Source organism: Cephus cinctus, unplaced genomic scaffold, assembly GCF_000341935.2.
Source record: "Cephus cinctus unplaced genomic scaffold, Ccin1 Ccin1_scaffold0715, whole genome shotgun sequence".
Classification (NCBI taxonomy): Eukaryota; Metazoa; Arthropoda; class Insecta; order Hymenoptera; family Cephidae; genus Cephus; species Cephus cinctus.
The window spans coordinates 287,104-314,043 of record NW_014333334.1 but is presented as its reverse complement, the minus strand read 5'-3'; the positions used below and the strand labels follow the sequence as shown (position 1 = coordinate 314,043).

The 26,940-nt window shown below is 37.5% G+C and overlaps 3 protein-coding genes across 12 annotated transcripts; 2 read left to right on the top strand and 1 right to left on the bottom strand.

The window, feature by feature from the left end:
- Window positions 1–2,183: 2,183 nt before the first annotated feature.
- On the top strand, window positions 2,184–3,801 carry LOC107270284 (zinc finger matrin-type protein 2). Its single transcript, XM_015745156.2, has 4 exons — window positions 2,184–2,345; window positions 2,549–2,843; window positions 2,917–3,062; window positions 3,210–3,801. Exons 1-4 carry the CDS (start codon window positions 2,199–2,201, stop codon window positions 3,351–3,353), a joined length of 732 nt encoding a protein of 243 aa, XP_015600642.1. The 5' UTR covers window positions 2,184–2,198; the 3' UTR covers window positions 3,354–3,801.
- A 2-nt stretch (window positions 3,802–3,803) lies between these two features.
- Window positions 3,804–18,959, bottom strand: LOC107270278. Of its 8 annotated transcripts, none has more exons than XR_003060473.1 (9): window positions 17,252–18,306; window positions 16,860–16,947; window positions 15,900–16,166; window positions 15,581–15,627; window positions 15,393–15,505; window positions 12,970–13,910; window positions 12,785–12,851; window positions 12,093–12,647; window positions 11,907–12,020 (listed from the first exon to the last, which is right to left on the bottom strand). XR_003060473.1 is itself a non-coding variant. In XM_015745144.2 (6 exons), the coding sequence occupies exon 6, from the start codon at window positions 5,119–5,121 to the stop codon at window positions 3,841–3,843; it is 1,281 nt and encodes a 426-aa protein (XP_015600630.1). In that variant the 5' UTR covers window positions 5,122–5,204; window positions 5,374–5,501; window positions 10,751–10,882; window positions 10,977–11,081; window positions 11,617–11,782; window positions 12,785–12,960; the 3' UTR covers window positions 3,804–3,840. The 8 variants fall into 8 exon arrangements, 1 of the variants encoding a protein (XP_015600630.1); XR_003060475.1 differs by lacking the exons at window positions 11,907–12,020; window positions 12,093–12,647 and having other exon boundaries at window positions 12,654–12,851; window positions 12,970–13,138; window positions 13,572–13,636; window positions 13,755–13,910; window positions 17,252–18,285; XR_001538286.2 differs by lacking the exons at window positions 11,907–12,020; window positions 12,093–12,647 and having other exon boundaries at window positions 12,654–12,851; window positions 12,970–13,636; window positions 13,755–13,910; window positions 17,252–18,296.
- LOC107270275 lies at window positions 13,843–26,087 on the top strand. Of its 3 annotated transcripts, XM_025087639.1 has the most exons (10): window positions 13,985–14,111; window positions 14,182–14,861; window positions 21,331–21,553; window positions 22,150–22,264; window positions 23,900–24,125; window positions 24,199–24,356; window positions 24,437–24,653; window positions 24,732–24,894; window positions 24,986–25,852; window positions 25,949–26,087. In XM_025087639.1, the coding sequence occupies exons 2-9, from the start codon at window positions 14,372–14,374 to the stop codon at window positions 25,818–25,820; spliced, it is 2,427 nt and encodes an 808-aa protein (XP_024943407.1). In that variant the 5' UTR covers window positions 13,985–14,111; window positions 14,182–14,371; the 3' UTR covers window positions 25,821–25,852; window positions 25,949–26,087. The 3 variants fall into 3 exon arrangements, 2 of the variants coding, with proteins under 2 accessions (XP_015600625.1, XP_024943407.1); XR_001538282.2 differs by having other exon boundaries at window positions 13,843–14,861; window positions 24,986–25,880; window positions 25,949–26,074; XM_015745139.2 differs by having other exon boundaries at window positions 13,843–14,861.
- The last annotated feature ends 853 nt before the right edge of the window (window positions 26,088–26,940 follow it).

The window sequence follows — 26,940 nt, the reverse complement described above, 5'->3', positions numbered from 1 at the left end:
TTCTAAATATGTTTAGCCAGAATTTCCGATTTCTACGTGTTAATATTTTGCTTTATTGATTTAATTAATTACTTTGATGTTCTCAACGAGAAATCAGAAATGAAGATAGAAATAAAGAAGTCAAAAAGTAGAAAAGTGAGGAATAGAGTTGAAAAGTAGAGAGGAAATGAGGAAAGAGATAAATAAGAAAGCAAAGAATTAAATATAAAGAAATAAGGAAATAAACAAGAAATAAATATAGGAAAAGTAATACAAGCACTATGGAAACTGAGAGGGAACAGAGTCAACGAGAAATCAGAAATGAAGATAGAAATAAAGAAGTCAAAAAGTAGAAAAGTGAGGAATAGAGTTGAAAAGTAGAGAGGAAATGAGGAAAGAGATAAATAAGAAAGCAAAGAATTAAATATAAAGAAATAAGGAAATAAACAAGAAATAAATATAGGAAAAGTAATACAAGCACTATGGAAACTGAGAGGGAACAGAGTCAACGAGAAATCAGAAATGAAGATAGAAATAAAGAAGTCAAAAAGTAGAAAAGTGAGGAATAGAGTTGAAAAGTAGAGAGGAAATGAGGAAAGAGATAAATAAGAAAGCAAAGAATTAAATATAAAGAAATAAGGAAATAAACAAGAAATAAATATAGGAAAAGTAATACAAGCACTATGGAAACTGAGAGGGAACAGAGTCAACGAGAAATCAGAAATGAAGATAGAAATAAAGAAGTGAAAAAGTAGAAAAGTAAGGAATAGAGTTGAAAAGTAGAGAAGAAATGAGCAAAGTGATAAATAAGAAAGCAAAGAATTAAATATAAAGAAATAAGGAAATAAACAAGAAATAAATATAGGAAAAGTAATACAAGCACTATGGAAACTGAGAGGGAACAGAGTCAACGAGAAATCAGAAATGAAGATAGAAATAAAGAAGTGAAAAAGTAGAAAAGTAAGGAATAGAGTTGAAAAGTAGAGAAGAAATGAGCAAAGTGATAAATAAGAAAGCAAAGAATTAAATATAAAGAAATAAGGAAATAAACAAGAAATAAATATAGGAAAAGTAATACAAGCACTATGGAAACTGAGAGGGAACAGAGTCAACGAGAAATCAGAAATGAAGATAGAAATAAAGAAGTGAAAAAGTAGAAAAGTAAGGAATAGAGTTGAAAAGTAGAGAAGAAATGAGCAAAGTGATAAATAAGAAAGCAAAGAATTAAATATAAAGAAATAAGGAAATAAACAAGAAATAAATATAGGAAAAGTAATACAAGCACTATGGAAACTGAGAGGGAACAGAGTCAACGAGAAATCAGAAATGAAGATAGAAATAAAGAAGTCAAAAAGTAGAAAAGTGAGGAATAGAGTTGAAAAGTAGAGAGGAAATGAGGAAAGAGATAAATAAGAAAGCAAAGAATTAAATATAAAGAAATAAGGAAATAAACAAGAAATAAATATAGGAAAAGTAATACAAGCACTATGGAAACTGAGAGGGAACAGAGTCAACGAGAAATCAGAAATGAAGATAGAAATAAAGAAGTCAAAAAGTAGAAAAGTAAGGAATGAGTTATAAATGTAGTGAAGAAACGAGGGAAGAGATAAGTGAGAAAGTAAAGAATGAAGGATAAAGAAATAAATATAGAAAAAGAAGAAGGTTGGAAATAGAAAAGAGGGGTATTTCCAAGAGACCAGTATAGGAGACCGGCTCGCGGAAGAATGAGCGCTCCGAGTCCGGGCGCTGTCTTCGTCGCTTCCCCCACTCCCCCCCACTCGCCGAGTCCTGCGCGACGAAGTTGCGCGTACACAATTTTGGGCAATTTTCAGTACTTCTAAGTATTCTTGGCCAGGTTTTCTGATTTCCAACTGTTAATAGCCAAGAGAAAATCAAATTTTACTACTGATTTAAAGATGTTTTAATGAAATTAAAAACAAATTGAGGAGCAAATAGGAGCAAATTGAGAGCAATTAATTCATTAAGAAAATCATATGAGAATCTACTTGGTTATTTGGAATAGCAGTAAAACAGATATTTTTCTGTTTTAATGAATTTTTTTTATCATTGTATAAAAGCTGCGGAGAAATTAGAAATACATAAGGAGCATTTAAAGAGCAATTTTTCAGGCATTAAAAACGCATCATTTTTTATTATTTGACGTTAACTTCCTGACGCTCAACTACACCATCGTGCTGTTACAGATTTCTACGTAACCGATGCAGCAGGCTGCCTTAGTGCCTTACTGCTTTAAGCGCCGCCAGCTGCGGGCTAAAAGTCCTGAAGGATTGGTACCTAAGTCTGAGGTTGGATGTGTGGTTCTAGAAAAGCTGATAGGTATCAATTTATCCCTCACAATGTCTACGGTAAGTTAAAAAGGTATTTTATATTGTAGAATTATTTAAAAATGATTTAACAATCGAGGAATAACTCTAATTTAAATGCTACTACATAAAGATATGCGGATAGATATAACCTATGTAGTTTGTAACATAATCAGTCAGTATTATACTTGAATTTGTGTTTGTGTTTGATAGTTCAAAGTTGATACTATAATTGAATCTTTTAGAGACCTGATGATCACAGAAGAAAATGGAACAGGGAGGAATATGAAAGGATAGCTCTCCAGCGACTCCAGGAGGAGATTGCTGAAGAGGAGCTTGGCCTTCCTAAGCAGCCAGCTGTCAAAAGAGAACTACTCAAACAAAGAGACTACAAAGTTGATCTAGAATCTAAGCTAGGAAAGAGTGTTGTCATAAATAAAAATACACCATCCTCTCAAACTGGAGGATATTACTGCAATGTGTGTGACTGTGTTGTTAAAGATTCCATTAATTTCTTGGACCACATCAATGGAACAAAACGTATGTCTTTCTTATTATTCAATTATGTAAAAGTCTTGGTTATCATTTCGAAGAACAAATACCATTATTATAGATCAAAGAAATTTGGGAATGTCAATGAAGATTGAAAGATCATCATTGGAACAAGTTAAAGCAAGATTTGCTGTAAATAAGAAAAAAATGGAGGAGAAAAAGAAAGACTATGACCTGGAGCAGCGTGTTAAGGAATTAAAGGAAGAGGTATTTTATCAATAAAAACACTATATTTTTAGTGAATGCATTTTGGTTACAGCTGAAATAAAAATGAAAGCATCCATTCATAATTTAAATACATAATTAGATAATACGAATTATTGCCATACATAGGATTATTTCTATTATCCTCAGGAAGAGAAGATCAAGGAATATAGAAAAGAGAAGCGAAAGGACAGAAAACGCAAAATTGAAGAAGCCAATGATGAGGATGCCGGGGCTTCTGATGAAATGGCAATGGTAATGGGATTCTCTGGGTTCGGTTCCAAGAAGAAGTGATATCATATCTTCACTTTTAATTAAAACAAAGGTATGAAATTCCCGTATTTCTTGGGAGTCTGATAAGTAGACGAGAAAAATTGAATAGAACAAATGACCAGACGCTTTCTGATTTTTGTACAGTGATTTTTTATTCGAATCACGCGATTACTTTATGTATACAATCAAGTAGACTGAATATAGATAAAAAAGAAACGATATTGAACTAACATATGAGACAGTAACAAGAAACCTATACACAAACTTCAAAGAGTTAGTGATAGAATTAAATAATTATTCCGCAATATTTGTCCGTAAATATCAATGACACTGCGCATTTTTTCACTAACTTCAAGAATAAATTTTTTAATATAATGTAACTAAAATAAATAGTAAATTATTCATATGTCTGTATGATGATGTATTGTTACAGATTGATACCACTTTTATTAAAGTACAATATTTCACACGTTACATATTTTAACTATTCTGCCCCTCCTTACGCTTTTCAGTCTAATTCGACGTAAATTACAGGCTGCAAATCTTTTCTTAAAAAAGCGCGACGATACTCACAGGAATAATTTGACAACATCTTTGTCGGATGCAGACGTTTATATGTTGAAAGCATTGACGGTCTACTGACTCTTTTACAGTTTTCATTCTTTATGCTATCAGTAGCAGTTTTTTTAATGATTGTCTCCAGGGTATCAATTTCGCTTTTCACTTTGCTTTCATTGAAATGAAAATTTTTATTTTCTCCGATAACCGATAGGTAATTCTCATGAGTATCAGATACAAATGATCTACTTTGAATTCTGGTTGAACAGTCATGTTTTTTCATCCAATTATTTTGAAATTCTTGATAATACTCGGGGGTAGAAGGAGTCAGTGTTTCTTCCTTAATGTAAAAACCATGAGTTATTTCATCCTTTATCAACTTAATGCTATTGCGACGATCGCTGAATGATTTTAATTGGACATCATTATGCTCATTAGCCTCTTCAATCTTTTTGATGACTTCATTTTCCATATCGAAAGTCGACATATTAGATGCGTTCTTGTTGCAAATGATAATTGACGAATTTATTTCTTGTTTTATATACTCCTCACCCTCGTAGTTTAATGGGAAGCTGGGTAAATTATTTAATAAATAATTCTTATTTGCCTCGTCAGTGATTCCTTCCTCATTATCAAAAATATTACAACTATCAATAATACTATTATCCATGGAATCATCGGATGATATGACAATAATAGAATCATCCATTTCTTCAACGTCATCATTTAACTGTTCTTCGTGTTTTTCTCTACAGAATTCTTGATTACCTGAATAATAATTCTGGAAACATTTCAAAGTTGGCAAACTCTGACAACTTTGTCTAATATACTGAGTCGGCAATGACGAAAATTCTTCTATCGTAGTGGGAAATTCATTTTCGATTATATCTTGATGATTTTTCGTTTGACTAATCCATATTTGAGTTGAACTTTCATTTATACCAAAATCATCTTCGTCTATACTAAACAATTTATCAATATTCTCTTTCTCAATGGAAGATAATCTAGTAGTAGTTAACTTTGAACAGTCATGAAAACTATTCTTCAACAATGACTCCGAATTATTAATGCTACTACTTGCACTTGATTTACATAAAGAAACGCGATTGTTATTCAATGCAATGTTACTTAAAATTACTGGCCTCTTATAATTCCCCGCTGAATCATTTCTAAATTCATTAATTGTATTCGTCTCTACTTTCTTGTCCGATAAATTATTAAATGAATACATTTCTCCGCTCGCTTATATAGTCTCCTCTTCTCGGCACAACAGATCCCCGTGAAAGTGTTACCAAATATAAAATAACAAGGAACCTGTTCATAGAATACATGAATTATTACTATCCATACTGGGAACAAACGAAATTTCTCTATGCTCCCAGAAAAAGAAAGAACAGGTTTATCAATGTTCCAAGTAAAAAGAGTATGATCATCATCTATAATTTGTAAATATAAATAACTTAGTATTATATAAATAACTTACCATATGACGAGTAGAATAAATTAGCATAGTATAATGAGCCTCAACAAGGAACCCTTCCGTCGGAGCCACACGCAATTCGTGATATGACGAGGTGAACCAATTCTAACAGTTCTTTATCTGCTGTCTACCTGAATACAAAAACAAAAATAGAAACGTTAAAAATGTATCCAAGATATAATTTTTGCATTGGAATAAGAATTCCAGCCGAATAATCACGTTCCAATCGTCAGCTTCGTAAATCGTTCAGGGAAATCCTTCGCGCGCCATTTACCCCGTAAACATTTATATCGGTTTCCCACTGCCATTATAAGAAAGAAAAAAGACGTACTAAAGCTAACTTACACTCAAACACATTATCTGTTATATTACCTATACTTTCCACTACATAAATATCACAGTGATTTCTTACAGTCATTCAATTATATCCTTCAAATAGTATCCCTTCAGGAAAAGTGTCACTGTCTCAGAGGCAATAATGACGGGTACTTTATCATTTGAAATGATGTACAGTACCGCCACCTAGCGGAGGGCGCGTATACTAAAAAAATGCGAGTCTCAATTTCCGCTACAAAAATTTGAGCTAAATACGAGAAGGCAGAAACCGTTAAATTTCAAATGCCATATCATCCAGCGTGAATATCTCCAATAGAGGATCTATAAAATCCTAAGAGAATAAACGTCTGTGCTGGTGGTGGATTCGAAATCGTAATCGGCATAGAAGGAAAGTGTTGCCTCTTGGAAAGAAGAGTCACCGCTCCCACTATAAAATTACTCTCATCTCTTCTCTTTTCTTTGGAGGCAGCTTGAAGTCCGACATTGAACTCTCTCTCTGTGTATCTCCTCGAAGAGGACGACTCTCCCTCTCTCCTGGACTAGCAAGCGAGAGAGAGAGAGAGAACGAGAGGTTAGGTAGAAAGGGTAGAGAATGCCAAGAGGTTTAAGAGAGAAAGAGAGATCAGAGCTGAGGAATACTTGGAGGCGCCGCAAACTCCTTCTATACCTTCTATGTATCAACTACTATACCTCCAATCGTCCTATAGCTAAGCGCAGCACTGGACTACTCGGATCTTGCACTCTTAAGTTGTGCTTAGACTAGGACCTTAGGTCTTTATCAAGCTGCGCGAGTAATATCCCAGCATCGGTCTAAGGTTTAAGTCCTGTCGCATATAGGTCGCATGTGCACATACGGTTGCATATTAAATACGTAGAACGGGCATAGCTATAAAGGAGAATTATAATATTAGTTTGTCTTAAATTAATATGTAATCAAAGGCCAGAGACAATATAACACACAGTGCGTAATGCGATTAACTTATAAAACGTCGTGACACCTTGTTTAAGAGATTCACTTTGTTATTTTTTTTAGTGAATTAAAGGAAGCGTGCTTTTAAATTTGTTATATTGACATTCGTGCAATAATTACTTTAGGTGAATAACGTTAATGGACTGCGAAGCCAGTCAGTGCTTTCTCGTTCGAGATTTAGGGGTGAAAATTTGTGACGCACGTAGAAAGCATCGCAGAACGTATAAAGAGCGAGAATTGAGAATGCCGAGGAGTACGTTGCAGCCGATTGAGGAATTGAATTCTAGCAAGTTGGGTAAGTAATTGATAACATTGATACGATTCTTAGTTAACTGGAGCACTTTTCATTTCCATGGGAAGTGAAAATAAAACTTGTCAATCTTCTACCTGACATTTACCAAGAAAGAATCCGGCAGTCCTTGTCTTCTCCTTTAACATTGAAGCTGGACTATTCGTGCGTATTATCATGGCAATTATTTAATTCGCCACGATTATTATTTACGGATCACCCTGCGAATTTGTTCTTTGAAATTCTTGTAGAATTAAATCAAATGGATAATACAGTGTCTATCACTTTTGATAAGTCCTGTAGGAACGGTTCAGTTCAACGCGCGTAAAACGAACCGGCAAAACGAGTATGGAACACGCGCCCTCATTGGTGATCCAGAGGAATTTTCTCAATGAGAAAAAGTTACTGTACACGGGGCCGAGTACTAAAGAGAATTAAAGAAAAAGATAAATATATGATGTCATCCTAATTGGTATCATCTCGTGAGAGAATACAAAAAATTACAAGTATTATATATCACTGTGAGAATTACTTTCATTATCTCATTACAGTATGATCCCTTTTGTATTATGTATTAAGAGTGCATTCCAATGCAGTTTATTTCTTTGCAAAATCTCAGAATTCACATTCCTAGAGACAGGACAGTTCCTCGTATGGTACTGAATCGCTACAACCGTTTCTATGGCGCGACAGGATAAAGGCATTAAGGCCAAGTATTCAGTGTTAAGGATAATAAACACTTCCGCCTCGATACGCACGCCTATCTCGGTACGAGTTCACCTTATAATACTACAGGCTGTAGATTCAACTATTTCAATAGCCCTGATTACAAAGGTTACTAAAGCTGCATAATCCACGTGCAGAAGGATAGCCAATATTTTGTTTTCCCTTCACCAAACTAGAAGCATCCATCAAACTGTTCTTCTATGCGCGGACTATCGGTCTTTACTGTGTAATTTACCGGCCCTCTGGCGTTGCTGTCAGGTATCTCAGTATTGCAAGTAGCCAACCCTGGGAGCAATTCAAGCTCTGGTGAAAAAATGGTAACGATTTACAATTTAAGAATTACACAGTATACGCTATACTTAGTCACATAAGGATCTACAGGATACGTGCGCAGATGCGTAACTTGCTAGTTTTGCGGCCAACTCAAGGTATGCATAATTATATTAGACCCAAGTTCCTGCGACCATGGTGCATTGAGAATAATTGGTATCCTGGAGATCTGGCAAGTCTGCCGAAGGAATACAGTGTGTATGTCGAGTGAATTAATCGAGCACAGAGAAATTAATCTGGCGGCGCACAGAAGAATAGAAATAAATGTAAAATTATAAGCGCGGCACAGGAGGATGATCGAGACGCAGATCTTGCTTAGATTAGACGAGAAAGTTTACTTCCTTGAAATACATTAGATACGATGTCCGTCGTTCGTTCAAATATCTGGTAAATCTAACAGCTACTTGTCTAACGAGTTCTTCCACGTCGTTATTAATCATCTTCACTTCTACATGCTACTGTACGTATTAACCACAATATCTATATTTTTATAATTCTAGTTAGAAGATATTATATTACGCTTATAATTAAAAAAACAATTCATTATTTTCACATAGAGAATGTTCGTGTCGCATTTATGCTGTTGTTATTTTCAATTTAATTAGTACTAGTTCTTATAGCCCCTTTAAATGAGCTGTGAAATTTCTTTGGTTAGTGAAACTAGTCAAGATTAGCTATATATTGAATAAAATTAAATAAAACTCAAGTGTCAAAAATATCTCTAAAAAAAATTTACCGTTAAAACCAAACATCTTAGGTTTCAATGCGATATGCATATACCCAAACACAAGCACGACATACGTTTAGAAATCGTGATGGCATCCACATATGTGTATGACCAGTGAAAATGATGTAGTCAAATATGACTTTCCCGATGTTCAAGAATGTACCTACATGACTTTTCAAAATAAACTTTCATGTCTGACAGCCGCACTTGAAGACGCCATTAAATTTCTCATCCGCAGAGCATGCGCGCTTGAACATCGTAAACACACATGTTTGGTCGCATGGAAAATGACGGAGGTATAAAAAACAAATTAAAAATCCCAAAAATTTTGTACAAATGAAGGAATAATGTAACCATGCAAATAGGTATCAGAGTCTGAACAATATCGTGATAAATTCTATAGGTACAATTAACTATGTTTCTTTCGATCTCAATTACCAGTTTTACCGTTATCAATTTACTGGAGATACAAGATTGTTCGTATACATAATCGATCGGTGGTTCCCATTTGATAAGACGTTATCACCAGGAGTAAGTACGGTAAAATACTCGCTTGGTTGATTTGCGAGTTGAGTATAAACGTACAAACGTGTAAAAAGAAATTACAACTTGATTTATTTCATGATGAATTTTTCAAAGGACTTACTAAGCACGAGACGCCAGTTAAAACTGTATCAGCTTATGAATTACTAGATAGAGAATTATTATAAGGTTCTGTTTAAAAATCCCGGTTTAATCATCGTTGAGTAAAATCGATAATTAACCATCATGAACGGATAACTGATTTAATTGACGTTTACATGGCAGAAGGAAACTCGAAAATGACGACAATTATAAACTGTTTCTTGGTGGAGAAAGTGTAGCGCCATATTCTGGTATCCTTACATGCGATGATTCACAAGACTTTTTATAGATTTCAGAAAATTGAGACACGTTATACTCGATTACACAATTTACACCACATTGCAACTCTAATCTACAATTTATGACTATTAGATTGAAACACTCATCTATAAACCATCTGTTTCTTAATATAAACATAAGACCATATACTTAATTTACGTTAGATACTTTACACAAGTTCGTCATGCACTTAAATACTAGATTTAAAGTCATCAGGGTCTTCGCTTAGATTCCTTTAAATCGTTGAGTTGAATACATTCTTGACTCTGCGGCTGTTTCTAATGGCTTTCTTTCTCTGCAATCCAGTCAGACACAAGTGGTTCCAGCAACAGGGAACTTCCGATAAATAATGAGGATCACTTTAATCCGTGTTCCCATTCTATAAAAATATTTAACTGTGGGACTAAAACCGAGAAAGTTCATGCGAAATGATATTAAGAGTACACGAGGAAGTCAATTTCAGGTCGTTTCCGGTATGATGAGACGATATCCGCGTTTACGGTGGCAAACAAGATAAAATAGATTTCAAATAGAGAAAAGCCATTTGATCTATCTCTAGCTATTATTCTACTTCAGAACCATCAAAAGTACAGTTAATGTTAATACGTATATATTGGGATACGGTGGTTCAAAGACTTCACGTATGAGAAACTGTTACGGTATCGGTATGACAATGTTAACCATATACCGGTAGACTATTTAGCATTCACACTGTGTACAGATTGGTATTAGATATCCATGCTATTGCAGATGCTAGAAATAGCAAACTAGCTTCCAAGAAAGTATAACCATCCAAAGTAACAGTGTACGTGACAAAAACTTCCAGACAAAAAGACCAACCCATTTATGCATTACAGTCTAAGTATACAAAATAGCAAGTAGTTATAATTGTTAGCACGTGTAACAACTTATTGTTCAGTCAGAAATATTGTTCAAGCCTGAAGGAACCATCTTGACTGAGCACGTGCTCATTGTCACAAAGCACGTAGACACAACAGCAATCTTAGTTTGCCATGTAAACGAAGCCATCTTTTCTCATTCTTTAACGTGCAGCTTTCATATTTGGACTTGCATAGAAAAAAAAAGGTTTTAGCCTTACCTGGCAGTGGATCGTATGCTGCTCGGCGATGATGTCAGCATAAAGATTCCCATCTGTCTTATTACATTGCAATCCCAAGCGAAACGGTCCTTGTCATTCAGACTGGTATAAATGCTGCTGATTTTATGATAGCTGTGAACAAATCAGACAATTATGATACTTGGAACGAATTTTATTTCTGTTAGTTTTCCACTATCATCTTATAGTCACAATAAATATTACATACCAAATCCAGCTACGGCCGAAGGTATTCCTCCATTCTTCAAGCACTTTTTCGACCGTTTCCTTGGTTCTTGATGACCGTCAGCTGTGCCGTGCCACCTGATCTCACCTGCGATTACAAAACCATGTAATTGCAATTAGATTCTTTTATTAATGAGATCTCTAAAGGGAGATTGGACTACGGATAGTGTTACTCTAGTTTGTCATCACAATCTGTACTCCGACAGCTAATACATATACGCTGTGTATTTACTAATAGTGAACATTCTTATAGAAGACAAGAAAAGAAATGATTTTCAAAACATGATATTCGTGATTTGATATTCTACCTATAGGTAGAGTCCATGGTATAAAAATGGATGGATGTACCTAATCATTGATTGCGATGATTCTGATCATTCAAGCATAATCTAACACCTAGTAGTTAAACTAACTAGCCTTAGTACGTGAACTTAGAGTGTAAGAAGTACTGGATAAGAATATACCTATAGATACTCCAGTACTTATTGGCAACAGGGTATACCTGAAGCTATGCCTCGTAGGTTCGATTAGACTCAACTTTTTTTTATTGAAGGATAAATTTTAACGCGCGTGAACCATTATCTGTAATTTATAGATAATATGTGGTTTTGTCTGTTACTTACCGAAATTATTGCTCACATGAGTATAAGTATAGTTTGATGTATCCACCGTTTCTATTTTTCTTCCATGTAGATGTTTTGTTTTTCTTATCTAGACCTCATTTTTTTTACTGATCATCAAAAACCGTTCATGGTTTATATACCAGATTATTCGGCCCAAACGCACCACCTGAAATGGTTTTACCATAGGACTCAAATGGGCGCGCTAACTTCAGGTGGTCCGTTTCTACTGAATAACTCTATATGTAATAAGTAGAAATTGTAGTATTTTATAGAAATATGACGTAGAGGATGACGGTATAGAAAAAGATGGCGGAAATGCATTAAGCATCCATTATTCCATGACTCTTGCAATAATTGAGATAGGATGATCGACATCACACATTGCACGTAAACATCTGTTGTTGCTGAAAATTTTAAAAAGAATTAATTCAATTTAAATTACAAATAATAAATGATTTCAATTGTCATGAATTTACATTCCATCTTCTTGACACGATTACTTGTATATTGAGGCGTATAAGAAATTCTCGAAAATTTTTTCCATGTTATAAATTATCTGTCATGACTGACAACAATGCCAAGACTTCTACTGAGTTCCACGAAGTAAACGTTTAGCATCAGGCACGTTGCGAGGTTCCACTTATTCCGCATCTGTTGCAACTTTAACCTTTTCTTAATGATGATTATAAAGACAAACTTTCTTTTATTCAATTTATTGCATTAAATAGGAATTCGTTGAGTTCCTCGATCATTAAAGGTCATTAAGCACAGAGAGTTTTTGCCTTCAAGAGAATAGAACGCTATCAGTTATTTCAATATATGAAAATAATGCATCTATTTCCAGCAGGCATCTAAACTATTTTGAAACTAGGCCTAGACATTCAAACGGTTTTCTACACTTTTTATACATAAAACGGTCCTTGTTCTACCAGCTGGAACTAAAGGTCAAGTCATAAGCAATCGACCGTTATGGGTTCGCACTGTGAACTTGATCTTGCATTACACCATCAATGAAACGAACAGTCATTATTCTGAAAGAGTCAACTAAATATGTATAGAATGACGACGCAGTGGATGAGACGAAGAAAAACTGAGAATAATTTATAGGCAGGTTACGCCTGCAATGCAGATATTAATAAAAATGATGTATGCAAAACTTTCAAATAACCTTTGACAATGGCGGCGTGACCTCTTTTCCCAGATGGCAGATAGGAGAATTGCGTAGGAGGACGCTCCTGAAATTGAATGAGACAAAATCAACGAGTGCCAGATGACTCCTACTCCCTCTCCACGACAACATGCCGTAAAAATTATATGCGTTAAAGAATATATACATGATATCTATAGAACAACCTGTATAACTGCATTCTCGTTACGCTCCTGAGAAATGATTTCCTCAATCAATCCAGCGACCGTTTGCCATACTTGTAAGCATAAAATGGCCATCATCAGTTCTTCAGTACCTGTTGCACGCAATATCCCAATAGTTTCTTCTTCGAATCCACAGCTTGCACTTTCTACCCTTAACAGCATAACCAGAAAGTACATAATGCAGTTCAATGTATTCCAGAACAAAACAATTTCCTAGAATATGACATTTTCCAGTAAATAGCGCACAAGATATATATGGTATATAATGTTGGTATAGTATACACGTAGATGAAAAATAACGAATGTTAAGTAAATCCAGGCATAAGAAAGAAACACGAAAGACCTGACGCTGTAGAATGTGAAACCGTCAAAATCGTCACCCTGGTCACGAACGAGAGCTAGATCCATTCCATCAACCGGTAGCCACTACCACCAGGATGTACCTGGAGTAACGTGATATTACCGTAAAACCAAAGTCGTCATTTGCCTTTTGAAATTGTGACAGAGCAGTGCGGGTAGGCAACCGAACAAGTGCATGATACGTGATCCAAGAAACGCAGAAAGTTATCATCAGAGAGTATTACCTACATCAGGATTCCAAAAGTGTGATCTTCAAGGATCCATCTATTTTTCTTAAGAACCGGAAGAACTAGAAACAAGAAAACCAGTATTAATTTCTGTGATAGCAACCTTGATACGTGCATGCGTGCGGACGTCAGAAAGAGATTCAAGCAGTAGAGGGCAGAAACTACAATTAGGTTTCATACCTGTACGTGAAGACATCCAAATCTCTTCTGGGCCATGAGGACGCACTATAGGATGGACGTGTTTGGTAACTCACGAGCGTGACTTCCTGTAATCGTTCTACGAGGACAGATCGTAAGTCGTCATGGTCGCCGAACTGGCGAGCATTTCTGCTGCGGCTACGGAGCAGAAAAGTACCTCAGGGTCAAAAAGACCTAGACCTAGATGGATCCAAACCGCAACCCGCGAGCCAGTCTACAGTATCTTGGATAGTAAGGAGAGTTCTGTCGGGAGTATTCCACCTGGTGTTAAGGATAATGTCGTGGTGATAAGTGCTGTACAAAATAGAGACAATACAAGAGAGTCCAGGGTGAACGAAGGTGAGCAGAGAGAGTTACCTTACGTCTGGTTACCTTTGGAGAACAGAACTACAGATTCCGAGAATTACAGGATAGAGGTAGAGGACGAGCATGCTATATACAGCGTGGTCAGAAAGCGCACCAAGGAACCCGAAGTTCTGACACGTCAGCAGGAACTGAACAAGTGGTTGCAAACAGCCTCCGAACATTTGAAAAGAGATACCTTTGGAGAACGTCCTCGAGAAACATCCGAGATAGACCTTCCACGAAGCTCCAGAGCAATGTTCTCCGATGAAATGGATGAGGAATGGAAAAAAGAGAGAAACCCGTCCTCGGCACCCAAAGGAGTGGTAGGTCTGGTAGGACCTTACAGAGTCTATCCAAACCCTAGTGAACGCATGGAATACATGCTTCAGGAAGAAGAACTCGTCGAAGAGGTAGTAGACTCTGTTAGTGAAATAGCAGCAGCAGCTGGTATAGAAATACATCAGCGCGCCAAGTGGCGCATTCGAGAAGATGACGAAGAAACTCTAGTACCGGATCTACAAGATCCTGAGGACCTTAAAGAAGAACGAGTCAAGATAAACCCTGTTCCAGAAAGCTGGCGTCACAGGGAACTTCCAGACCTTGACGTGGGACGTGAAAATTGGAAACTCAGAGAAAGCGATTCTTCGTACAAGACAATTGGGATATTATCTGGTAAAGAGGAAAGAGCTGTCGACGTACCAGATGGAGCTTCAAATGCTTCTAACGATCTTAATTCCAGAACTGGTAAGAAGACCCCAATACAGATTCATTTAAAAAACATTAACCATAAATATCAAACAAGTATCCAAGTCCACCCGACTAATAAATAATGATCCAACGTATCATGCTTAGAATATAATAATAAGAGTAATCGCCACCCTATTTTGACCCCGTTCACGACTTACTTAAGTGAAAAAAAATGAGGCCGCCATGGTCGATTGACATGCAAGAGGCGCAATGTGTCATACGGTATTGCCGGGCAAGAAAATCGAGTAGCGGTAGACGTGCCACTGACTACGCATATGAGCAACCCATTTCTACCTAACTTTGCATCTCTTTGTACAGCAGCATGGCGAGTATATAGTTTCATTTCCTTGACACGTTTGATTAACGGTACGACGTGTAAGTGGGGAGAGAGAGATGAAAAGATACACAAAAAATACATTGATACTTCATGCGAGACATGTGAATTATAATGCATAAAACATGCATGAATAATAGAATCATCACACGTCTCATCGAATTTTCAAAGAAATATTCTACTCATGTACATACAAGTATGTGACTCCATGGGTGCTTCGTCCCATGATGACTGCTGATATGGGCAATTGATGAAGCTTCAGTATTCCACTTACAGAGACGCCATATAACGACCTTCATGACAGTAGCTGTGGACAATAAATTTATTTAATTTCTGCTATTAAACCTGTCAATCATATTGGTAATATAATTATACCTCGTACCTTGGATGGAGACCATCGTTAGAAAGTAATGATCCATGACGGAGAACCTAAAAAGAAATCATTTAATTACTGACCATCATTTGTTAAGATCAAGGATGACTAGAGTAAATTTATATTCTTTGATATACTGCAACCTATCCAATCCTATCTGCTAGCATAAAGCCAATATCCTTCTTAGAGAATGCCTAATTTAAAGTCACCAGGGCAACTATGGAAAGTATATTTGAACTGATGAACGAGTATCTAGGACAGAATTCATTCTGCTGCCATTTGCGATACTTATCGTGCGCATCGGTACGACTATCTCTTCTGCACTTACTTTTATATAATATTTTGGACTTCACGGTAGAAGCATCCGTATAAGCGTCCCTGTCAAACACACGCGGTCTTCCAGTCAGGATCTCCCGCCGACTCGACGTCTCACGCATCGACGATTCTTTTGTCCCGGTGCATCGTTGCACTTGTGCACTTCTGATGCACATAAGGAGTTACGCTTGGCAAGCATTAAGCTTTAAGAGTCTTTTGTTACGTTTCTACGAGTCAAGGAGCAGACTGATAGTGACTGAAGGCCAGCAAAGGTTCCTGCCTGAAACAAGAAGTAGGCAATGATAATAAATTGTATCAATTAATTATTATAATCACTATACTAATTCACCGCCAACTGTTATCTCTACTGAGTGTCGCAATGATACCTGCACGTTATTTGTATTGTCACTTTTTATTATTTATCTTAACGTTTTCCCATTAATGTTATTCTCTCTTCGGTGTGGAGCTTCCAACCACTTATATCCGACACATGGTACATCACCGTTATAAAGGTGCCGTGCACAACACGGTCTATCATCCAGTCACTGTTACACATAACTGATTTCACGTTGTTAGACGGTGCAGCTACGTACCGTTGTAACACTTATATGCATACTGCTTCTTTTCACGGTAAATCTTTACCACGTGTCATTACGTGATAGTAGTACCGTCAGTTTATCAGGATTATATAAATGATACTCTTCCTATGGCTTACGTCATGTATCACGGGATTACAAAATGCTCTAGGGCAATTTTTATAAACACTGAAAGTCTCTTTGACATCTGGCACGTGCCTTTTATAGCTACGAATAAAATTGATATAATCGATTGCACATAAATTCGGGTCGAAAAACACCATGCGATGTTGTTAAAAAAAAAAACGAAATATTCTTATCGCGGTCATACTATAAAAATTGACAACCATTAAATTATCATGCATTAATTATAGGGTGCAAGTCTTAAACATACTCACGCGAATATTCCTGTAGACATGCTAAAGCCTCCTGTAGTTCAGTAACTCTGAACAATCATCCTGTTATTCTTCACAGTGCAGGAACAATCTGAAAAAGAAAAAAACAACGATCAGTCATAACAATTTTTTATGATTGACAATACTGTACGTATCTTTCTAAACGTTTCTTACAATTATTGCCAATCTATTATTCTCAGGATTTCTATCACATATACAGTATGATGGAACGAGTTGAAAATATGTAGCTCTCGGATGGATTTATATTTTTTTTTGTGAATATAGATGGAATTGAGAAAGGATAATGAATTGGAATATGCCAACCGTGACGAGTTGTGGTATGAAAATGACGAATCTCATTAGCGACGCTCATAAAATCATTTCAAGAGACTTACCTCTCGTTCTGCGCTCGTTAAATGTTAGGGATCGTAGGAGAAAATTCTTATAGGCCAGAAGCAAACGCGTTGTGTGCTTCACCGAGTCGGTGTAAAAGTATACTCGTCGATGGTAGCAACCGTATAGAATGGAAATCGTAAATCTCGGATTTGTCGACATCCACAAAAAATTTCTCTTCCAATGGCCAATTTATTTATATTGGCGCAGGTAGTCTTGAGCTCTGTAACAAAAACAAAAAAACGAACCGTATCTTGTTTATTAGGAGAACAGAAATTACATGCTATTAATTTTATATACACTGTTGATACTTTTTATATTGAAGTCATATGGATACTCAATGATCAACTGGCACCAGATATGATTAACGGAACTGCAATGATAATTTAATGAAAATATCTGGCAATTGAAAATTCGCCATTTTTGTATAATATGCATATTTGCAATGTCTTGTGTTTGCACCACAGAGTGACATTTCAAATATTTATATTCTATATCATTAATGTATGTATATAAATAAGATGTCAATACGATGGACACTCGCGATTTCTCGCTAGTAGCATTAATATGTCGACGTTCCTTAAAAATGTAATTTGAGAGATCGTGAAAGCGGGGCGACGCTTTGTCGAGAAGTCACGGCGAAAGAGAGCGGCAGACAGAAGATTCACGTGAAGGCAGAGAGACAGAGAGAGAATTAAAAAATATGTTAGAGACTGTCGCGTCAAAGTCAATCGCGAAACTTTCATCAATTATAACGAACCGCCTTGATAATGCGAGACTTTCGCAGCAATTGAGATTATCCGAAAAATTTGCATCGCGCGAATGATAAATTGATCTCAGGAGACATTCGTAATATAAAATCATATTGATTGTAAAATGTACTTGAAAATCCGTATAACAATTGTACACATATAGACTATATGTCATAAAAGTTTAAGGTAAATTGTCCAGTAACAGTAAGAACAATCTAAATTTCATCTTAAAGTCCCATCAGCGGTACACCGGCGTTCTATAAAAACAGAGACTATTCTCCATAATATATTCAAAAACCAGTCAGAATTTTTAGAAACCGTAACTACCGGTCTAAGTTCTCAGAGATAAAATATAAAATTCAAATATATATTTGAAAAAAAAGTAATGTAAAATAAACTCAGTCAAGTTCCTCAGGGCAACGTTCGCACGTAGAATATAAGTATAACCATGGAGAATGGAAATGAGGCTAAGAGAACCATCACCATCATCCTCACCACCATCACCACCACCACCACAGTACCATCTCCGGGAACCGATGTATCTTTGGCGAGGTCCGCAGGACATGATCCAGCACTCGTGCTCGTGGTATTCTTAAGGACAGATCGTTCCCTGAAATACATATTTATATTACACAATATTGCATTGAATAAACGATCCGCGAAGTTATCGTGCACCAAGTATATACTAAGCTAACAGAGTGACAATCTCGAAGCTAAGTATAAGGTAAATTCAAATAATTCGCGCGTATCCATATGTATTACCGTTAATCTCTATCCCGCGAAGAAATCTTAAATAAAGAATAATATATCAAGTGCGGGTTATCATCGTCATTACAAAAACGTACAATACTCATTTGGGTGAAAAGTTTTATCAGCAGTGATACCACGGCGAGAAGGTCAACCTCTGTCTATGGATTTACGATTGACAGTCTCTACCGGCCAGGTAACATTTCTAAAACATTTCATCTAGACTTGAAGTGTTTAGAATAATTATAAATGAAATTATTCAAAAAACCAGTATAACAAATTTAATACAAGCTAGTTAGAAAAAATGATTCCTTGCTGTATCCTAAGACTGACAATATTTGGACATTGCGGATAACTTTGATTAGTTTTTCATTCGTAAGTTCTAATCGATGTCTTATAGTTGTACGTATAAATTAAATACCGTATAAAATAAATAGTATAAAACGACTTAAGGCAGGCATTGAATCTAATTATCTCGGCGTCTTTACGAGAGACCAGCATCAACTTCTGAACAGGTTGGCGTCACCAGATGCTCGATGGGTTGTGCCAACCGTGCGAGTTCTCATTAATGAGGATGATAATGTAGCGCGTGCGATGAGGACGGGAAACATGCGATAGGTAGATACATGCTCGTCCAAGAGACGAGGAGCAATTGCCAACATAATGGAAAATAATATTGACAAGTAAAAGGACCGAGGAATGACAGCCACGAATCCTCGTCTTTTAAAGCTAATAAATAACTTAGCTTAACGGTAGCGGCAACGTTCCACGCCGAAATACTCTATCCGGTGAAAAAGTATTTCACCGTTGCCTCGAGTTCTCACTGCAACTCGTTTCAATGCAATTTCTCAACGTAACATGTTATTACTTGGGTTTCACATTACACTATTCACTCGATGCACATGGACGCCATCGACTCTTTTACTTTTCTCCATTTCCCACGTGATGCTGAACAATATTTTTCCTTTGTCATAGGGTTGATTGCTACGTTGTGGCTTATGTCTAATAGATGCATGTGGACCAGCTGTGTAGATGACGTGTTTTGAAGAAATCAGTGGTTCCATTATCAGTCACTGCCATTTTATAGATTCACGAGTTCGATACTTTTTCTAGAACCTCGTGATATCGATGTTTTTCCTAGAAACAAATATAAAATTTGAATTTTTGAATTTCAAATAATTACACATTTTCTATCTATTACCATGACTACAACGTTCATCGATGAGCTATCTAGAAGTATTTCAAAATAGAAATCTTTTTATCTATCCAAATCAAATCCCGCATGGAATTTATCTAGCTGCAACTGTATAATTATCATTGAATACAGTTGCAAGGAGTGCAAGAAACAAAGTGCATCGCATGCAATATCATTACCACAAAACAAAATTTGTTGCAAACCGTATCAGCATTCCAAGATTAATGGAACGGTCATCATAAAGTATATTCATAATACACGTATTACCACAAGAAAAATTCCATAAAATCTTATTAGTACCAAACTACCAATTCAAATGCAAAATATCTACCAGCGTACTACGAATGATTTCCTATTGTACAGATGGAATCAAAACGATAACACAAACCGACCAGCATGATGTTAGTGTCTCAGAAAAGATGAGACTGGGCTTTTGCATGGGGGTCCAGGAAATAATGTCGGTAGCCTGCGGTATCCTAAAAAATTACAGGCCATTTCAACGGAACGAACAACGTAATTGGCTTTACCATCCTGAGCTAAGCTGGTGGGACTCCCCGCGTGCACAAACTATGCCAGATCAAAGGATAGGGAACGAAGAAAGTTGTTTTACCGTAATTTCTTCTCCCGGAAAAATATTCATACATACTATGTACATATATCCTACTAAATATACTATATACTCGCACAGTATTCATCAGGCCAAGGAAACGCTTCCTTTCATTTCAGCCCACAAAGGAACCAATTATCTCAACACATTATAAAGCTACCGTCACTTCCTCTTCGCATGCATTAGTTACAAACTGTCTAGAAGATGATTCGCAAGTGATTAGTACCGATCAGACTCGACAGAATCTGTTTGCTTTTTTTACAGATTTTCTTTCGTTTCTTCCTCTCATTAAACACTCGTTTTCTCGAGCGACAGATGCTAATCAGAACTGACATTCATATCCTGACAGCACCGCCTACGGTCGCACGAAAGTGAATCAGTGATTTGCCTAACCTTGCAGTGATGTCTCATTTCATCTTACACTAACCTATTCATCGTTTAGTCTGACAGGTTTACGTTAAATGGATACTGTGTAATGGATTTCTTTTTGGTATCTAGAGATCAGATGCTAATCCGCTGACCCCTCATAAAAACGTTCAATGTATCCATCTTTAAAGATAAATATTGAGAATCAGCAAGTCGTTAGCAATCTGAACGCATGCGGTAATTCCTTTCATTTTGAGCAGGATAAATATACAGTCGACATGTAATCGTGTAAAAATTATTTGTAAACAACATGTTTTCCATACCCAACTGAGATTCATACAATTTTTACACATTGAGTTTTTCGTACTGTGCTCTAAACTATACCGAATTAAATTTGACTATTTGAATTTTCAGGAAATAATGAGCAGCAGGATAAGGACAGCTTAAACGAGACAGGAAGCACAACGGGCGGCGCAGTGGAGGGAACACCTGGTGGAACCCCTTCGAGGGGTGACAGGACAAATAATGATCCTCAGGTGCCAGTGTCATCAACTTCGCCGCCCTCAAGGTCCCTTGTATCCAGGATCCTTGCTAGGGCTAAATCACCGGATGATCTACTGGACCACTCAGAGCCATTGTAATGCTACTGATTAATATATTTATATTTCTACTCTTATTAATCAATACCATACAATCACTACGTGAGAACACTATATTAAGTTTGCTTCAACGCCCCAGTAAGCTGATACGCAAAGTCATCTCCTAATATCGCCCACTAATTTTCAATATTTATATCAAGTATACTTATTGAACACATTGGAACCCATAAGTTACACGTGGAACATTGCTATCTATATACTAAAGGACGGTAGCACGGAGACAAATTATACGCCATCTAGCTGTGATATGATACGCTCACGCTATAATGCTAGGTCTATATTTCTAGTAAGACGCTGACGTCTACAACGGGACATTGCCATTACACTACACTACATGTATAAGGAGACTATACTATACTATACGATTCTATACTATGTAAAATAAAAGCGTGGGATTGACTCCTCAAGTATTTCTCTATGCATAATACATAACATTTTGCGATTGATTGACCGTGATTCGCACAAGAATGCGTCACGGATCACTAATGTACTAAGCAAATTATTCGATGACAGATTATCAGTTTTTATGCATAATTAAAAAGTAATTGCAATTCATTTATCTCGTCGTTTCCAGCTCACAGCTATGGGTGGTCCTCTCGAATGTCTATGGAGAGCTGGTGATAGTCCTGATGCTGGCCCTGTGCCTGGCCGAAGTGATGGATACTCCGGTACCACTGATGAGCCTCCAGGTAAGCCGACGAAGACAAGTGGATGTGGAGAAAATAATCTTGATCGCAGTCGAAGAAGATCCCTTCTTGGAAAGTGTAGTCTCCGCAGTGTTTTCTAAAAATTGTATACGTCCCACACAGTCTTACATCTTTAACAGAAAACCTGTTCCTTGTTGGGATGTTTTATTGTATATTTTTTTAATACTCACTTTTATTATTACTCCTCTGTCAGGCATTAAGACGTTGATAATATTGACTCTGCGACCTTTTCTGATCATAAATTATTCCAGGGTATATATGATTCTCGCGCGAAAACCACTGCAGCTTATTGAAAGCGGCAGATGGCTAATGCATATTTGCATACATATGCATACATATGCAAATATGCATTAGTTATATGGAGTGAAACAGCTTTATCGTAGACGTTAAATAATGAAATACCGACCTATTCTGTTTTTAAATATTTTCAAACGACCTGTATTTTACAGACTGATAGATTTCTTACGCTCTACGAATGAGGCACTACAGTTTGTCTGCTGATTGTGAAACGATGCTAAGACACATATTCCCTTCAAATGGTTACTCCCTACTTTCACTGCGTTCCTTAAATATATATACATATTTTGGATGGTATCGTAAAAGTAACATCTCCATTGGATCCTCTTGAACAATACCTATACATATAATGGTATCCACTTCATTTTAATGCGTCGGCACATGTCTGTTTATTTGATAGCATCGATCTGCAATTTCACGTTACGATCGTGAAACTGGGGAATAAAAGTGGAGAAATCATGACGAGGCGGTAACAGGAAGAAAAGTGCATTTTCGAAGCGATCCGTGACGTGCAGAAACCTCTACGTTATAACATAGCGCATGTGCAGCATCGATTCCTTTCATTTTTCAAAGTTACTATAAAGGCATCTGAATAATAAAGCAATTCTCATATGCTGCGAGTTTTAAGCAAAAAGAAAATCATGACTATTAACAGAATCTAGGCTTTAACGGTTATTATATCGCCGACGAATAAACAATTATTAATGCACCGATTGTAATATAATGCATTGACATACTCGTGAATAAAAACTTAACAGTCTACATTTTACTGCAGTTCAGAATTCTAGTTCATACCATACATACGGACGTGTTTACCTTAAACTGTAGGAATCTAATGGGAACGCGTACTAATAAGCGATTATGCTGGTTGCGTATCAGACGAGTTTACAGCTTTGTTGGACACTCGGTATCCTAAGGATTAATGAAGTACTATATTTTTAATTTAGCACGCCAGTGAAGTGATTAACGCAGTGAGATTCTATAAAAAAATCGTATCTTACGCCGACTTCTATCCCGAGGGTCAAGGGAGACGATCTCGACTTCCTCTATGGCTCATAATTCTAGTCCGTACGGAATCGTAATTGCATTCAAGTTCGTGCCCACAAACTTGCTTTATTTTCCTTGCGAGTAAATTGCAGATCTTAGCAGTCCGCTACCACCTCGTAGGCAACCACGACTTCATCGCCACTTTCACGGTCTTACGTATATATAGCTGATAGGCTCAGTAAAGTCTGAGACCAGTTCCACGAAAAGATTCGCACAAGGAGATGACGTATCCTTATTCTGGAGGATATACGATTCTCTTTTTCTTATCCGTAGAGCGTCTTCCTGATGTATCTCTACGTTGGGAGTATTGCTGTTATTATCAGCATCTACATCTGGGTCCTTGTCGACAGCTGCAGTAGCATGGGAAACGGTACCACTGGTGTGGATGATGCAGAACTGGGCGGCGCTTCTCTGACCAGATTTGGATCATTAAAAAGGGCCCATATATCGCGGGCCAGGACAGCCCCGACAAGCTTTTATATTCGTGTTGGTGCTCTCTGTAAGTTCCAAACATTTATGAATACGTCATGTCACGTAGACCTTTTGATAAAAACTGGTTTCTACATTGGTAGTGTTTGGATTGGCTACCTTGGTATTTAACGGCCTGGAGATGGCGATGCACTCGATGATGCAGGGTGCTGAGTGTCTCAGCGATGTTGTATTTGTGCATCCAGTCTTACACGGGCTCTTTACCTTCCTTCAGATGCACTTCCTCTTTGTCAACTCACAGGTATGCAGCTTCTTCGTTCATTATTCTGCAACGAGAATCCACTTATTTGCTTATCTTACATTTTCACTTCCTCTTCATAGGTTCTGGTAGAGAGATTTGGCTTAGCTGCTAGATTTGGTTTCATTCATCTTGCTGCAACAAATATTGCTGTTTGGGCCCGTTTGGTTGTGTGGGATTCAGCGCAGGAGTGGACTTACTTTGTCCATCTTGCTCAACGGGGTCCGCATACATCTTCATCGCCGCTTAATCTTCGTGGATTCCCTGGTTCACTGACTAGACACACGCGAGATTTACTTGGTGAGTTTTTTGATTGCATATCAATTATTTGTCAGATTTTCCTGGATTTGGAAATTTTTTAAAATATTTATTATCCAGGTGAAACTTCGACAGACCAAAGTCTCATCAGAGCTTATCAACCTATATCCAGTGAGCAAATTTCGCAGGTTGTCGCCTTGCAAGAATGTCTGAATACCAACACCCTGGGCCAATTATGGACGTCCAGTATGCCATTCCTCTATCCATTCATTGTGCAATTTAGGTAAAAAGAAAAATCATTAATTGAGAACTAAGTGTTAACGGCAAAAGAAAGAATGTGGATATCTAATGAGATTAAATATATGCTGTTTCAGCTTGATTGCAGCTGCCGTTACGTTCGTAATGGGTCAAAACGTGGGTCGCAATCGTTTATCCCACAAACAGAAGTTTCATACGAGTAAAGACTTGACGAGTCACATGCGCGTCGGTTGCGACGGCTCCAGCAAGGGTCTCTTCCTGGGAATCCTTTGTATGGTGGCTGGTATAGTGGTCATTCTGATTTTCCTGGTAGTCCGAGATGATGAGAATTTTCCACCGGAAACGTTATCCTGGTTGACCTGCGGTACCCTTATCGGCATCCTGACACTGAGTGGTGTAATGACAGCCAGTGGTCTGATCCAGGTACGGCAGATGTCTGTCGTGACAAGAGCACCAGCTGCACTAGACAGTCTACTGTCGAATGTCGCCTTGTTTGGAGTCCAGCTGTACTCAATATTCACCATAGTAGTATCGGCCTGTTCTCTGGCCACCCTGGACGAGGAAACGGAAGACACCCGGAGCAGACACATCATGCTCCTCTCCGCCTCAGTTCTTCAGTTAATACAGTGCTGTGCTCAGAGTACTCTGATCGCTGAAGCCTCCAAGAGATCCTGCATCACGCGCTTCCAGATGATGGCGAAGCCTGCAAGGCAGGTCATCACTTTCCTCCTCTTCAGCAACGCTGTCCTCTGGGCCTTTGACACCGTAGTCACACAGAACTGGCTCTCTCAGGAACTGCAATTGAGATTCTTCGGCGTCCTGGCCTGGGGCGTCATTTGTCGAATTGGTCTGCCTCTTCTAGTCTTCTACAGATTTCACAGTTGTGTCCTATTATTGGAAGCTTGGAACAAGTGCTACAGAGTGCCAAGAGGCGAGCTCCCGCTCAACTGACGGCACAGAAGATCTTGCCGATTATCCTCCAGGTACCAACTTCCACAATCCCCTAAGAAAGTACGTGCGCGTATAATTCAAATCTCCAGGGCAGACAAATCCTAGAAAAGTATCAATTTTTTTTTTAGACTGGCGCCAAGAGCACACCATCTTCACTGTCACAGACGAGTTATTCTAGACCTCCAAAAGAGCGAAGACGGCTCGTCGACCTTAAGACGACCTCTCAAGAGGCCAAGAAATCCAAGTTCTCTTGGTGTAGAACGATCTTCCTTTCTACACCCTTACATGAACAGTGGCAGCTGGCTTTACCTGGATCCAAATCCTCTGATCCATGTAAACGCGTCGCCGATCCACTCTCAGAATTTGGAGTATGCGATGCCACCACCTCGTAGAAAATCACACAGGCATCATCACCATCATCATCATCATCATCAGCAGCAGCAGCAGCAGCAAGGGAAGCATCGTCGAGTCGTCAGTGATCCTGGTGTTCGCAGCTGGGGCAATGGACATCGTCAAGTCAAGCAACATCGTCGAGTTTTCAGCTTCAACAATGACATCACTGGGATCAGCCTGGTTGAGGCGGCTATAGCGGAAGCCAGTGAGGAAACGTCACTTCCTGAGGAGGCGAGAGCGTCGACCTTTAGAAAAGTGCCATGGCACCCTAATCTCCACATGCTCAAAATAAGGCAGACCTAATATTTGGAGAAATTATGTTATACAACGCAAGAGAGAAAAAAATTCACACAAATTAACTGCTTGTAGCATTTTTTGAGAAAGCGAAAAATATCACTTCCGTTATTATAGGCAAACTCTTAAGAGAATATTAATGTAATTTAGTTGGAATAATTGATACAATCTACTCATAGGCCAACAGTGGTTTAAATACCTTATCGAATTTTCCGTGCAATATTTTCCATTTAGTTAGACACTTTGTTGTACAGGTAGTTTAGTAAAAATATTTATAACGTTATCGGAACAACTATATCAATAAGACAATTAATAATATCTAGTTATCGATGTAACCAGCCATTGAAGCCGCTATTGGATGACCAATCGTTTATTCTTCCGGTATCCAAGAGCGATGCTATTTCTTCTAATTTTAAATAGCTCTTACTTAAAT